Source organism: Ranitomeya imitator, chromosome 1 (genome assembly GCF_032444005.1).
Source record: "Ranitomeya imitator isolate aRanImi1 chromosome 1, aRanImi1.pri, whole genome shotgun sequence".
NCBI lineage: Eukaryota > Metazoa > Chordata > Amphibia > Anura > Dendrobatidae > Ranitomeya > Ranitomeya imitator.
Window position 1 is genome coordinate 129,071,667 of NC_091282.1, and position 16,358 is coordinate 129,088,024.

Consider the following 16,358-nt stretch of genomic DNA (forward strand, 5'->3'; position numbering starts at 1 on the left):
AACAACATTCTAATTGACAGTCGCATGCTCGCTGCTTAACTGGGAGAGCCGTCTGTGAGGGAAGAACAGCGCCGTGCACAACTGGCAGATACTTGCAATTACTTGCCTGTTAGAGCTTAGGTACATTTTTTTGTGTTTCCATTAAGATAAACCCATTAATGGGAAAAATGTTTTCCTATTTTCTGCCATCTAAAGCTGAGGGGGGAAGGGGCATCTTATGGTAAGGTGCACTTAATATTTTGAAAAATACAGTACATTTCTGCCCATGGACGTGTGCTCCAGAAACTCTTCATCTTTTTCACCACCACGACCAATTGGCTGCAGCAATCCGTTGAAGTGTCCGAGAAGCATAGTCGGACCTGCAAAGGTGGACTTTGATTCTATTATTTTTCACATGCACAAGCAGATGGGAAAAAATAAAATAAAGAGAAAATCCCGGCAGCAACATACACCCACGGTCTGTGTCCCCCAATGAGGCGAAGGAGAAATCCCCTTAACAGAGTAAGCAGAACACACTGGAATCGGTAAAATATTTGATCATAATTTCAAAATATGCTAAACAGTAGCTCATTATTATAGAAGTTCTGAAAAGTTAGACACTTTATAAAAGAATGATAGGTGGCGATATTCATTAGTTACAGACTGGTCTTTATCGAGACCATCATTAAAATGAATGAAAATTATAGTGAACCACCTTATTGGCACATGGGCCAGGCTGTTCCTAGGATCAGACATTTATGACATTGTCTGATCTTCTTCAGTGGAACATCTCATTTAAGGTAATGTAATAAATTGCGTTTAGCACATAATCACTTGTGTTTGGTCCCATTGTCTGAATAATCAAACATTGCAGGTTATGTAATGGATGGATATCTCCATATCTTCATTACTGCTTTCTGCTGCCATCTTATGAGCTGGTTCTCTGCCAGGCACCAGTGTCAGTCAATGGACAGCCATAGCAGCTGCTGATTTCACAGAATTCATAGTGGCTTGTGCATGTCTGATAGATTCATCAGTTATGTGTTTTTCATTGATGAGACAGATCTATCCACCAGAGTGGTCATCATGACACCAATGAGTCTGGCTGTGCATGAACGCATCCGGGACAACAATGTAGAGAATCATGGATGAACAAGTCACACTCAACACAGAAGACGCAGTCACATACAGCACACACATAGACCTGCAAGAGAAAGCAAAAGACATATTTTACTAAACATTGAAACTAACTGGAACATTGAATAACTAGGGCCGCAATCATCAAAAAGTGACCTATTGTTTTAAAACAGGTTTTTGGGATATACAAAGCAAAATTCATAATTGCTGTCCTTTCAGGAAGAGCTAACAGATAACATCACTATACAGAGCGGATAACACAGGATCCACCAATCACAATAGGAGATGTCACCGCTGTCCTGCTCCCCCTCACTTCACAATGACATTTGGACATGCTTATTAGGCTGGGTTCACATTGCGCTTACAGCAGCCCGTTCAACACATGCGGTAACGGGCTGCTGTAAAAGCAAGTGCCGGTATGGCAGCGCGCTAGCGCAGATAGAGCATCTGCTAGCTCTATCTGCGCTAGCGGTGACGGACCCAGAAACGCTGCAGCCCGCGTCTCGGGGTCCGTCACTCAATGACGGCACATCGCTAGCGCACGCCCATTGTGGGCATGCGCTAGCGATGCGTCTGACATTGGATTCAATGGCGGCATTAACGGACTACATTACACCGCGTTATGCCGCGGTGTAACATAGTCCGTCTAACGGGCGGGTTCAACACAATGTGAACCCAGCCTTAGATGCTTAAATACAAAACAGAGTCGGGGTCTGTTCATTGTGACTTATGTCAGGTGTTTCCTGAAATGAAAGAAAAATAGGAGTCCCAGTGGCCAGTGCGAAAAATGCAAGATTTAAATTTTTTATTTTTAATACAGATTGTGAAATGGAAAAAAAACAGGATTTTTGGTTGCTTACCGTAAAATCTGTTTCTCGGAGCCTTCATTGGGGGACACAAGAACCATGGGTGTATGCTGCTGCCACTAGGAGGCTGACCCTAGGCACAAAAAAAGTTAGCTCCTCCTCTGCAGTGTACACCCCACCGACTGGCATTATGAACTTCAGTTAGTGAGAAAGCAGTAGGAGGAAAAACAATAAGGTTGAAATAAAAACCACAAACAAGAGAACTGTAAACATGAGAACAGTCACAGAACACAGAACAACAAGAACTGAATAATATGGGAGGGTGCTGTGTCCCCCAATGAAGGCTCCGAGAAACAGATTTTACTGTAAGCAACCAAAAATCTTGTTTTCTCTATCGCCTCATTGGGGGACACAGGAACCATGGGATGTCCCAAAGCAGTCCCTAGGGTGGGAAAAACAGACTTCCATCAGGTCGGGGGACTTACCACTGCCGCCTGCAAGGCGAACGGGTGGATGGAAGACCAGGTTGCCGTTTTGCATAGCTGTAGGGCGGAAGCCCTGTGGTGCACTGCCAAGGAGGCGCCGACTGCCCGGGTAGAGTGAGCCTTAATCCCGGGAGGGGGCACTCTGTACTTGACCCAGTAAGCCTCCAAAATTGCTGTTCTGATCCAGCGAGCAATAGTCGCCTTGGAAGCTGGCAGGCATCTACGCATGCCATCAGGAATGACGAAAAGAGAATCCATCTTCCGGAAAGCGGCCGTTCTAGCCAGGTAGACCTTCACCGCCCTGACGAGGTCCAGCTTGTTCAATGATCACTCCAGAGGATGAGTCGGAGCTGGACAAAAGGAAGGAAGAACGATGTCCTCGTTGAGGTGGAAGGTGGAAACCACCTTAGGAATGAAGGAAGGAGGAGGCCTCAGGACCACCTTGTCCTGGTGGATAACCAAGAAGGTAGGTCGGCAAAAAAGGGCCGCCAACTCGGAAACGCGTCGGATAGAGGTGATGGCCACAAGAAAGGCCACCTTCCAGAATAGAACTGACAGGGAAACCTCCTTGAGAGGCTCAAAGGGGGAACCCCTCAGAACCGAGGGCCAAATCCAGTCCTGCCTGAAGGAAGGCCAAAATGGAAGGAAGGGAAAAGGACATAGGTAGATCCTGGAAGACGAAGGCTTCCTAGCCTGGATCATAGTGTGAATCACCCGATCTGAAAGGCTGGACGCTCTTAGAACTGTGGTCTCAACAGCCACGCCGTTCAACTGAGCGACCGAGAATTCGGGTGGCAGATCGGACCCAGGAAGGAGGGAAGTCGAGGACCCTGGAGTAAGCGAACTTCCCGCCGAAGGATGGATCTCTTGTCTTCGGGAAGGAAGACTTTGGTCTGACGAGTGTCGAAGAGCATGCCCAGAAAAACGAGGCGCTGAGAAGGAACGAGACAGGATTTCTTCCTGTTGACAAGCCACCCGAAACGGGCTAGAGTGTCGAGGACGATAGACAGACTTTCGTGAGCCTGAGAAAAAGATGGAGCCTTGATGAGGATGTCGTCGAGGTACGGAAAAAGTATCAGGCCCCTGACCCTCAAGATGGCTATCGGCGCTGCCATGATCTTTGTGAAAAGCCTGGGAGCGGTTGCGAGACCAAACGGCAGGGCGACAGAAAATGCTCCTGAAGTACTGCAAAACGCAGGAATTGGTGATGTCACGGGAATATCGGAACATGGAGGTAGGCGTCCTGGATGTCTATGGAGCACAGAAACTCCTGAGCCTCCATGGAAGCAATTACTGAACGAAGGGATTCCATCCTGAAGTGTCTCAGACGAACCATCTTGTTCAGCATTTTGAGATCCAGAATTTTCGGTACAACAAAAAGGTTAGAATAGAACCCTGTGAACCATTCTTTTTCTGGGACAGGAATGATTACCCCGGAATTGAGGAGAGACGCGATGGCTGCATAGAAACCTGGAACTAGAGCGGGGACTCTTGGAGGTCGGGATTCGAAAAAACGATCCCGGGGCCGTGAAACGAACTCTATTTTGTATCCTGAGGATACAACTACGATGACCCATGCGCGTCCTCTACTGAGGAGATCCAGACGTCTCTGAAGAAGAGGAGACTGCCGCCCAGCCTGGGAAGTGGCCTGGGGTCTTGTCGAGAGTCATGCTGAGGTGGACCTACCGGTCCTAGACCTGGAGGATCTACCTTGGGAGTAGCGAGAATGCCAGGAAGGAGTGGGTCTAAAGGATACTTTCTTCTCTTGACATGCCTGTGGCCTCTGCTGTTGGGAAAAGGAATCTGACGCCACGAAAGGGCCGAAAGGACCGAAATTGCCGCCTAGGAGGAGGAAGGCGAGGTTTAGACTGGGGAAGAAGGGAACTTGTGCCCCCGGTGGCGCCCTTAATGATTCGGTCCAGCTTGGAACCAAAGAGACGTGAACCCTGAAGAGGTAGGCTGGTAAGGGACTTTTTAGAAGACAAATCCGCCTGCCAGGCCTTGAGCCAAACGGTCCGATGGATGGCAACAGCATTGCGGGACGCCTGAGCCACACAAGACACAGCAACCAGGAAAGCGGAGACCAAGTATTCACCCACATGAGAAATCTGGTTGGAAAGCTCCGCCAGCTGTCCAGGTGGGGCCCCGTCCAGGATGCCCCGACGGAGTTGTTTGGCCCATTTGGATATGGATTTTGAAACCCAAGTGGAAGCAACGGCCGGGCAAAGAGTAGATGCAGCAGCTTCAAAGGCTGACTTCGCAAAGGATTCTATGACTCTATCGTTAGAGTCTTTCCTCTCTGAAAGCGTCTGGTCGGATTCTCTCTTTCTCTGGTCAGGATCTCCTCGAATTCAGGGTGAGGAGCGAAAAACTTGGAAGGTGTTTTAGACCGTCTAAACAAAACCGCCTGATCTGCGGGTTCCGTAGAGGAGTCTTTGATGCCACAGGTCTGATTTATCGCTTCAATGAGGTTCTGAACCATATCCCTCATGCTAGAGATTTGGTTGGGGTCCAGCTCCGAAATATCCTCCGAAGGCGCATCTGAGAACGCCTCGCCTGACTCAGGGAAGGAGGACCGGGGGGAAGCCGACCGCAGAGAAGGACCGTGGGGCGAGATGGAACGGGAAGAGGACTCAGACCGACGTTCCTGTCTGGATCTTTTGCGGCCTATATTGGAAGTCTCGGACGGAGCTTCCTGCGACCCGCTGGCTACTGTGGTAGTCTGCAGGGGCAGCCGATTGAGCACGTACACAAGGGTCTGGGACACCTGTGTGAGATCCGCTACCGATTGTGACAGAGAGGAGGCCCAGCCTGGGGACTTCGCTCTCAGGCAGAACAGCCAGAGGATCCTGGGCGGTGGGCATAATGGGGTTGCTGCAGGCCTGACAGAGGGGAGAGGACTGACCTGAGGGAAGTTTGCAGTTACAAGAAGAACAAGCGAAGTGTTTGACTTAGGTAGAGGAAGTAGAGGGAGGGCGAGAGCGACCTCCCTTAGAATTAGACATGACGAACGGGTCCCTGACGAATGCCAGAAGGTTAGGGGACAGGAGGGCAGGGGAGAGTGTCAGTCTGCAGTGCAGAGCTACTCACGGCAAACGAATCGGTGTCTAGAAGGAAGGCTGCACGGCTTGGATGATGATCCTCAGGAACGCAGTCAGGGAAGGCTACTGGGGCACACTTGTGACCAAAACTTGGTGCGGGCCTGAAGGGACAGCACGACGCCAGGAAGACGTGCTACTTGGTGGTGGGCAGAGTGTTTGTGGCGCCGAAAAAGTATTGCCGCGGCAAGGAGTGGTGAGTGGAGCTGAATCCCCTGTTTAGGAGGTCCAAGATGGCGCCGGTGGGCGGGCTCAAAGTCGGTTGGGAGAAAAGCCCGCCTGAGAGAAAGGGGGGAAGAGGGCGGAGTTGCGGCCGGAAGTAGGCCTGGGAAGAAGCGGGGGCCTAAATTAAAGGCCGGCGACCGCCAGAGAGGGCCACTGCGCTGAAGAACGAGCAGTGCGGCCGGCGGGAAAGGAAGGAGCACGGCTGCCTGCCAAGGCCGCCGTGCCGGAAAACAGAGGAACGTGCCGGCCGGAGGAAGGAAGCAGCAGGGCTGCCTATAGAGGCCGCTGCGCCAGAGCAGGAGACAGAGCGGCCGCCAGCCGCCAGAATAAAAGGCAGCGCGGCTGCTGAAAAAGTAGCCGTGCCGGACCAGAACAACAGAGCGGCCCACCGGAACAAGAAGGGGAAGTGAGGCTGCCAGCAAGGCTGCTGCAATGCAGTGATGATCCCTGCCCCGTGGGACCCGCCGATAGGAGCGACGACCAGGTCAAGGTAACCTGGTAAAACTGCAGCCCTTAGTAAAATAAAAAAGCCCAGAGGGATCCCTCTTTTTTTTTTTTTTTAAACTGCGCCCTTTGATTTCCTATCTGGGAAGGGTGGGGGAAATACTCACCTCAAAACTCCCACGCCAACCGTTACTAACCTTAAACCGAGAAAGGTGTCAGATGTCCATGGAGCTGGTGATGAACGTCCTCGTCTCCCCCAAGCGACAGGCTCTGGTGGGCGAGTGGGTGGGGGACGGAGCTAGGACCGGGCTTCTGAGCACGCTTGTATGCCAGGGACTTGGTCCTGCTGTCGGATCTATGAGGATACGGGGTGGCAGTACACGCCGTACTCAGTCCGTATTGTGGGATTATAGTTGTGACTGTTCACACTGTATCCCTCTGGAAAAACCTGAAAGAAAACGACGCACAGTGAGGTAGCTATGGGTCTAATAAAAGACCCGTGTCCACCTCCTACTGATACTAAGCTAAACTGAAGTTCATAATGCCAGTCGGTGGGGTGTACACTGTAGAGGAGGAGACAACTTTTTTTTGTGCATAGTGTCTGTTACACCTGGTCTGTTTACTGTGCCTCTAGTGGGTCTCCGTCGGGACTCTCGCTCTGTACTGGCTTAACGCTGTCTGGACGCAACCCCCACCCCTCCTTCCTGTCTTGCTTCCTGGCGTGCGGCCAGCAGGTTCCCGGGCAGGGTTCTTAGGTCGCACGCGCACTCGCTCCCGGTCTCTTAAAGAGACAGTGTGCATTTTCCAAATGTTGCCTCTAACCAATGGCGTGTGTTTGTTTATTATTTCTAGCCCTTCCACCATAGGGAGGGCGCCGGAGCAACAAGTATCTACTGTTGCTAACTTATGGTTCCTGTTAACTTGCGCTTCTGTTTCTGAAGTATCTGCAAGGAACTCCGCTTATTCTGTCTGTCTCCACACATCTTCTGCTACCAGTTACCCGGCTATTCTGGACTGCATCCGCAGTATCTACGCTGGACACGTCTAGTCGTGCCAGTCCGCCAGCCTCACTTCCGGACCACTCCAGGACTCTCGGCGCCGGCTTCTACACCCGGTATCCTCCAGTCAACTCTGCAATACCCGCTAACCTTGCTGATCCATCTGTTCCACTGGGACAGCCGCCACGAGTACGAGGTCTAACTGAAGGTAGCACCCGTGTCCTCCAGGCATTCCATTCTGTCCCTGTTCAAGGGGACTTACTACGGGTGTCTGGGGCTCACGCAGTAATGCCCCCTTCGGAGCCCCCCGGACTGTGGTCTAGTGGTTCCACATCAAGCCTTAATAAATACGAATGTGAACTTCTACATCTGTGCCTCCGTTTCCATTCGTTACAGATTGCTCCGGCCATGGAACCCGCTGGATCCCAGAAATCACCAGTCATGGAGTTACGTCAGGAGATCTCCCAGCTGAAGGAGCAACAGGATAAGATCATACCTTTCCTGCACAACGTATCTGCTCGCCTGGATAATCTGGCTTCTTCGATTGCACCTGCTCCTGCCACCTGTGTCTAGGTATCAAACTGCACAGCAAGTAAGGATTCTCGCTTAGTGGCTCCCACCAGCTTCCGAGGCGACTCAGTTTTGTGTCGAGGGTTCATAAATCAGTGCACACTGCACTTCGAACTATTGGGCCATAGGTTTGCTTCCGATTTGGCCAAAGTTGGCTTCATCATGTCCCATCTTGATGGAGAGGCACTCGCCTGGATGAATCCGCTGTGGGAGAGGGTGGATCCGTTGGTTTCTAATCTCCAGTCTTTTCTAGAGGCATTTCGCAAGACCTGTGACGAACCTGGTCGTACTACGTCAACAGCTTCTGCTCTGCTTCAACTACTACAGGAGGCTCTTACGGTGGCTCAGTATGCGGTGCAGTTCCGTACTCCTTCATCTGAACTTTCCTGAAACAATGAGGCTTTGGTGGCCACCTTCTGGCAGGGACTCTCTGGACGAGTTAAGGATGAGTTGGCGGGACGAGATTTGCCTACGGTTCTGGATGACCTGATTTCCCTGGCAGTTTGGGTTGATCTACGGTTTCAGGAATGCTCCAACGAGATCAGACGTGAAAAAGAATCCAATCACCAGGTAGCTTGTGCTTCTAAATCTGCGAACTCTCCAACTTTGCCTCCTGCTCCTGTGGCTATGGATCATGTAAATCTGGTCAACCGTTGCCAGGAGGCGCGCCGCCTGGAGGGGAGCGGTTTCTACTGTGGCAGTGCCAAGCATTATATCCGCTCCTGTCCTAAGAGACCGGGAAACTCAAGTGCCTAGGGTCTGTAGGAGAGGCTACCCTAGGTAAGGAACATCTCGCTCCAGCTTTGCAAATAGCAGTCTCTGTGGCCATCGGCAAAACAAGATTTTCGGAGTTCTGTCACCTGGATTCTGGTGCCGCGGGGAACCTTATTCAGCAGGCGGTTGTGGATCGTTATCAGATTCCAGTCCAGCGTTTATCGGAACCATTGCAAGTGACATCTGTGGATTGCAGACCCCTCTCGGAGTCCATATGGTTCCAGACTGTGCCTTTGGAACTCCGGGTAGGTCTAACCCATTCTGAAAGAATTTGTTTTTATGTGTTGCCAGATTTGTCTCACCCCTTGCTTCTAGGTCTACCCTGGTTCCGGGTGCATGAACCTGTTCTAAATTGGAGGACGGGAGAGATTCTGCGCTGGGGAGATTCTTGCTTTGATCGATGTACAGTACAGACCAAAAGTTTGGACACACCTTCTCATTTAAACATTTTTCTGTATTTTCATGACTAAATTTTAAATTCACACTGAAGGCATCAAAACTATGAATTAACACATGTGGAATTATATACTTAACAAAAAAGTGTGAAACAACTGAAATGTCTTATATTCTAGGTTCACTTCACTCTGCGGTCCAGCTCACCCCAAACCATCTCGATTGGGTTCAGGTCTGGTGACTGTGGAGGCCGGGTCATCTGGTGTAGCACCCCATCACACTCCTTGGTGTATTTGGGGTCATTGTCCTGTTGAAAAATAAATGGTCCAACTAAACGCAAAGCGGATGGAATAGCATGCCGCTGCAAGATGCTGTGGTAGCCATGCTGGTTCAGTATGCCTTCAGTTTTGAATAAATCCCCAACAGTGTCACCAGCAAAGCACCCCCACACCATCAACCTCCTCCTCCATGCTTCACGGTGGGAACCAGGCATGTAGAGTCCATCTGTTCACCTTTTCTGCGTCGCGCAAAGACACGGTGGTTGGAACCAAAGATCTCAAATTCGGACTCATCAGACCAAAGCACAGATTTCCACTGGTCTAATGTCCATTCCTGGTGTTCTTTAGCCCAAACAAGTCTCTTCTGCTTGTTGCCTGTCCTTATCAGTGGTTTCCTAGCAGCTATTTTACCATGAAGGACTGCTGCACAAAGTGTCCTCTTAACAGTTGTTGTAGAAATGTGTCTGCTGCTAGAACTCTGTGTGGCATTGACCTGGTCTCTAATCTGAGCTGCTGTTAACCTACGATTTCTGAGGCTGGTGACTCGGATAAACTTACCCTCAGAAGCAGAGGTGACTCTTGGTCTTCCTTTCCTGGGGCGGTCCTCATGTGAGCCAGTTTCTTTGTAGTGCTTGATGGTTTTTGCCACTGCACTTGGGGACACTTTCAAAGTTTTCCCAGTTTTTTGGACTGACTGACCTTCATTTCTTAAAGTAATGATGGCCACTCGTTTTTCCTTACTTAGCTGCTTTTTTATTGCCATAATACAAATTCTAACAGTCTATTCAGTAGGACTATCAGTTGTGTATCCACCAGACTTTTGCACAACACAACTGATGGTCCCATCCCCATTTATAAGGCAAGAAATCCCACTTATTAAACCTGACAGGGCACACCTGTGAAGCGAAAGCCATTTCCTGTGACTACCTCATGAAGCTCATCAAGAGAATGCCAAGAGTGTGCAAAAGCAGTCATCAAAGCAAAAGGTGGCTACTTTGAAGAACCTAGAATATAAGACATAATTTCAGTTGTTTCACACTTTTTTGATAAGCATATAATTCCACATGTGATAATTCATAGTTTTGATGCCTTCAGTGTGAATTTACAATTTTCATAGTCATGAAAATACAGAAAAATCTTTAAATGAGAAGGTGTGTCCAAAATTTTAGTCTGTACTGTATAGTGCACTCACAGTATCATTCCGGTTCATCCTGCTCTTCCTCAAGTACAACCTAAAACCCTGCCGGGTTTGCTGTATCCTTACTGGTCCTTCGCTGATGTCTTCGGGAAAAAAGAGGTAGAGAGATTACCTCCACACAGGTCGTATGATTGCCCCATTGATCTGCTTCCCGAAGCGTCTCCTCCATGTGGACGGATTTATCCTCTTTTTCAAGCAGAGACTCAGTCCATGTCTGAATACATTCAGGAGAACATGGACACAGGATTCCTGGTAATGCCTTTTGGGCTAAGTAATGCACCAGCAGTGTTTCAGGAATTTGTAAATGACATTTTCAGAGATCTGCTTTATTCTTGTGTTGTTTACCTGGAAGACATTCTGATCTTCTCTGCTGATTTAGCTTCCCACCGGAGACATGTACGTATGGTCTTACAGAGAGTCAGGGAGAACAGACTTTATGCTAAAATTGAAAAGTGTCTCTTTGAACAATCCTCTCTGCCTTTCCTGGGTTATATCGTCTCGTCTACAGGTTTAAAGATGGATCCTGAGAAGGTGTCTGCCATTCTAAAGTGGCCTCATCCATGCGGTTTGAAGGCAATACAACGGTTCCTGGGGTTCGCCAACTATTACCGCTTGTTCATTCCAAATTTTTCCACTCGAGTAGCACCCATTTCGGCTTTGACCCGGAAAGGCGCGAATGCCAAGGGATGGACACCTGAGGCTAAGGAGGCTTTTACTTCCTTAAAGCAGGCCTTCTCCTCCGACCCGTATTTCATCAACCGGACTCTGAAAAACAATTTTTGCTTGAGGAAGACGCTTCCTCCATATGTGCTGGCGCAGATCTCACCCAGAAGTCGTCGTCCGGCCGGATGGTCACCTGTGTATTTTTCTCGAAAGTCTTTTCTGTTTCAGAGAGGAATTACTCCGTAGGAGATTGTGAATTATTAGCTATCGAGTTAGCTCTGCAGGAGTGGCGTCACCTTCTTGAGGGTGCTGCTCATCAGGTTATCATTTTCACAGATCATAAGAATCTTGCTTATCTTCAATCTGCTCAGAGACTGAATCCTCGTCAAGCCCGGGGGGCCTTGTTTTTCGCTCGATTTAATTTTGTTCTTCATTTCCGACCAGCTGATAAGAACATTAAAGCCTATGCACTTTCCAGAGCGTTTTTGCCTCCTGATTTTGTGGAAGAACCGCAACACATCATTGAACCGTCCAGATTAGTATCGGTGGCCGCAGTTAATCTTGCTCGACTCCCTCCAGGTAAAACCTTTGTATCTACCTCAGATTGTAAACGAGTTCTTCGGTGGGGTCATTCTTCTAAATTGTCCGGTCATACCGGACAAAGGAAGACTCTGCAACTCATCTCCCGTTACTACTAGTGGCCTACGGCCTACCATGGGCAAAGATGTTCAGGAGTATGTTGCTGCCTGTCCTTCGTGTGCTCGCAACAAGACTGATAAGCGTTTGCCCTCCGGGCGGTTATTACCTCTGTTTGTTCCTTCAGTACCCTGGCAGCACATCGCAATGGACTTCATTACTGATCTTCCCGTCTCCTCTGGATGTTCAGTTATCTGGGTTGTGGTGGATCGTTTTTCGAAGATGGCGCATTTTGTTCCGTTACCTGGTCTTCCGTCTGCTTCAGAGCTCACTGATCATTTCATTCAACATATCTTCTATCTTCACGGGTTTCCTCTCCATATCGTATCCGACAGGGGTGTCCAGTTCACCTCCAAATTCTGGAGGGCGCTTTTTAAGTCTGTACAAGTGGCGCTGGACTTCTCTTCCGCATATCACCCTCAATCCAATGGGCAAGTAGAGAGGACCAATCAAATTCTGACAGGATTCTTGCGTCACTTCGTCAACGTACATCATGATGACTGGATCAAGTTGCTGCCTTGGGCAGAATTCTCGTACAACAATCAAGTGAGTCTTCTGGTAAATCTCCCTTTCAGATTGTGTTTGGGCTCCAACCCAGGATTCTGCTTCCGATCTCTGGGTCTTCTGGTGTTCCTGTAGCTGATACCTTTACGGAGGAATTCTTGAAAGTATGGAGCGACACCAAGGTTGCCTTAGAGAGAGCTTCACTACGTATGAAGAAGCATGCGGACAAAAGACGTCTGGAGGCTCCTTCCTTCCGGCCAGGGGATAAGGTATGGCTCTTCTCCAAATATATCCACCTGAAGATTCCCTCTTACAACCTGGTTCCCCGCTTCATCGGTCCTTTTGAAGTCCTGAAACTGATTAATGCAGTGTCGTACAAATTGAAACTGCCGGCTTCCTTACATGTGCTTAATTCTTTTCATGTTTCCCTTCTCAAACCCGTACTTTTGAGTTCATTTTTTAAAGATCCTGGTTCCACTCCGGATCCTGTCAGTGAGGAGGATGTTTTTGAGGTAGAGAATATCTTGGCCACTAAAAGGATAAGGGGTAAGAGCTATTTTTTGGTGGATTGGAGGGGCTTCGGTCCTGAGGAGAGGTCATGGGAGCATAGAGAGACTATCCGTGCTCCTCTTCTTCTGAAAAAATTCTATGCAGGCTTGAAAAAGAGGGGGCGTAAAGAGGGGGTGTTTACTGTGCCTCCAGGGGGTCTCCGTCGGGACTCTCGCTCTGTACTGGCTTCACGCTGTCTGGACGCAACCCCCACCCCTCCTTCCTCTCCTGCTTCCTGGCGTGCGGCTAGCAGGTTCCCGGGCAGGGTTTTTAGGTCGCACGCGCGCTCGCTCCCGGTCTCTTAAAGAGACAGTGTGCATTTTCCAAATGTTGCCTCTAACCAATGGCATGTGTTTGTCTATTATTTCTAGCCCTTCCACCATAGGGAGGACGCCGGAGCAACAAGTATCTACTGTTGCTAACTTACGGTTCCTGTTATCTTGCGCTTCTGTTTCTGAAGTACAGTATCTGCAAGGAACTCCGCTTATTCTGTCTGTCTCCACAGATCTTCTGCTACCAGTTACCCGGCTATTCTGGACTGCATCCGCATTATCTACGCTGGACCCATTTAGTCCTGCCAGTCCGCCAGCCTCACTTCCGGACCATGCCAGGACTCTCTGCGCCGGCTTCTACACCTGGTATCCTCCAGTCAACTATGTAATACCCGCTAACCTTGCTGATCCATCTGTTCCGCTGGGACAGCCGCCACGAGTACGGGGTCTAACTGAAGGTAGTACCCGTGTCCGCCAGGCATTCCATTCTGTCCCTGTTCGAGGGGACTTACTACGGGTGTCTGGGGCTCACGCAGTAACGCCCCCTTCGGAGCTCCCCCAGACTGTGGTCTAGTGTTCCACATCAAACCTTAATAAATACGAATGTGAACTTCTACATCTGTGCCTCCGTTTCCATTTGTTACAGTGTCAGCCTCCTAGTGGCAGCAGCATACATCCATGGTTCCTGTGTCCCCCAATGAGGCGAAATACAGTTAATGCAAAAAAAAAAACCAATCTGTAATCAATAGGACATTTTATGATGATAGCTTCCCTGTAAAGAAATGCTAAACCTACAAATGAATAATACACGTAAAGTGGAGCTAAATTAGTACAAATTGTTAGAATCTATAGATTTTTTGTCAACCACTTGGAACAAACAATCCTTACAAAATCCTGCAGAGGACAAAGGTTCGTTTCCTGCAGATCAGCACTAATTTCGTCTTGTGCTCGATCGGGGAGTAAAGCTTTACACAGCAGAAGCAGAACGTGGCTTGATTCCTGGAACTCACAGAATATTTCTCTTTTTAGATTTCTCACTTTCAATTGTGATATGAGGGAAAATAGGAAAAAGGAGAAGTGTAAGGGAGCAACTGTTGAGATTTAGCATTTTTACAATTGTCTGATATTTTCAGGCATAAAAAAAAATAAAAATACAAATGAATAGAGATGAGGGTTGAGCAGGTAATATTCCCAACTTGCAGATTCCCAGTAGACCAATCAAGAGGGTTTGGCAGTCAGGCACCCGATAAAATCTATCGCAGCCACTTTCTAAGGAACCTGAGCTGTTGGTCAGTATCAGGATGTTATTTGTGGGGTGGGCCGCCGAGCAAAAATGACAACTTTATCTACAGCTTTGCACCTCTTCTTCAGTTTTCCTCAATGTCTCCATAGGGCTGGAAGTATAGTCTTTAGTAGGAGAAACGCAACGGTTGAAGTGGTAAATCTAACATGATCTTTGAGCAGGGAGCTATCAGGAGGCAGGTGAATCTGGTGATACCTGTCTGCAGTCGTCCTTCTCCATACCCATGGTAGATACATTGAGGGAGGAGAGGCTACCTGTCTGCGTAATGGGCAGACAGCAGCATTAGGGTAATATGTTTGTTTGTTTTTTTTCATTTCTGTTTGCAACAGACTATGGCGGGAAATAAAGTCTGCCCCTTCAAGGAATCTATGCCGTATACACTTTATGAACCTGTGTCTCCCCTGCCCAGCTCCGCCATCCACATCTTGTTAGAAGGTAAGACGGGTGCACCTTAAATACAGGCTGTGACTACCAATTTGGACACACATTGAATGTCGGGCATTGGATGAGGGCAGCAGCAGGCAGCACCAAGATGCCCAAGTTACATCTCTGGGTGAGGCCATGCTATAGTCAGCTCATTTATTTTATATACACAGCTTTGCATAGTTTAGGTTACACATACGGGGTTAGGGGTGGTAAATGTTTTGGGGCTAGCAGACAAGTGTGAAAACTTTGTTTCTGAGCAGGTGAGGTTTGTGTGCCAGGCCTGCTTTTCATGAGAACTTATGTGGAGTGGAATCAGAGCTCCTGCTTAGGCCGGGTTCACATTGCGTCTGTGGCGTCCGTTAGATGGACTACGTTACACCGCGGCATAAATGCGGTGTAACGGCCGCCATTGACGACAATGTCGGACGCAACGCTAGCGCACGCCGTCATTGAGTGACGGACCCGGAGACGCGGGCTGCAGCGTTTCCGGGTCCGTCACTGCTAGCGCAGATAGAGCTAGCAGATGCTCTATCTGCGCTAGCGATGTGCCAAAGTCAGCACTTGCGTTCCAGCAGCCCGTTTAACGTATGTGTTGAACAGGCTGCTGGAACGCAGTGTGAACCTAGCCTTAAAGGAATCAGTCAGATTTCAGCTTTTATTATTTTCAAAGCTGGGTTTTAAAATAATAGCTGATTAGATTGTAAGGAACGGGACCACTTCATGACAACTCTCCATATTCTGTGCTCCGGCGGTTCAGCTTAGGACATCACAAGGACAATGTAGGTCTATAAATCACAATCTGCTTCATTTAGGACATGGACATTGGTTTGATGGCAAATTCAATTCCCGCAATGCTGACAAATAATTTTACATATAGTATTTTTCTAAAAAGTCATGTACATGCCACATACAGTTGTGGCCAAAAGTATTGACACCCCTGCAATTCTGTCAGATAATACTCAGTTTCTTCCTGAAAATGATTGCAATCACAAATTCTTTGGTATTATTATCTTCATTTATCGTAATTTGTCTTAAATGAAAAAACACAAAAGAGAATGAAGCAAAAACCAAAACATTGATCTTTTCACACAAAACTCCAAAAATGGGCCAGACAAAAGTATTGGCACCCTCAGCCTAATACTTGGTTGCACAACCTTTAGCCAAAATAACTGCGACCAACCGCTTCCAGTAACTATCAATGAGTTTCTTACAATGCTCTGCTGGAATTTTAGACCATTCTTCTTTGGCAAACTGCTCCAGGTCCCTGATATTTGAAGGGTGCCTTCTCTAAACTGCCATTTTTAGATCTCTCCACAGGTGTTCTATGGGATTCAGGTCTGGACTCATTGTTGGCCACCTTAAAAGTCTCCAGTGCTTTCTCTCAAACCATTTTCTAGTGCTTTTTGAAGTGTGTTTTGGGTCATTGTCATGCTGGAAGACCCATGACCTCTGAGGGAGACCCAGCTTTCTCACACTGGGCCCTACATTATGCTGCAAAATTTGTTGGTAGTCTTCAGACTTCATAAAGCCATGCACACGGTCAAGCAGTCCAGTGCCAGA

The 16,358-nt window shown here is 48.5% G+C and overlaps 1 protein-coding gene across 2 annotated transcripts in view; it reads right to left on the reverse strand.

The window, feature by feature from the left end:
- Nucleotides 1-521: 521 nt before the first annotated feature.
- The window catches only part of GTF2H2 (general transcription factor IIH subunit 2), a 71,590-nt gene continuing 55,753 nt past the window's right edge, over nucleotides 522-16,358 (reverse strand). For both annotated transcript variants that reach the window (XM_069750746.1, XM_069750754.1), the window contains exon 16: nucleotides 522-1,183. In XM_069750746.1, coding sequence (XP_069606847.1) covers nucleotides 1,064-1,183 — 120 coding nt within the window. In that variant the 3' untranslated portion in view covers nucleotides 522-1,063. The remainder of the gene's footprint in view (nucleotides 1,184-16,358) is intronic.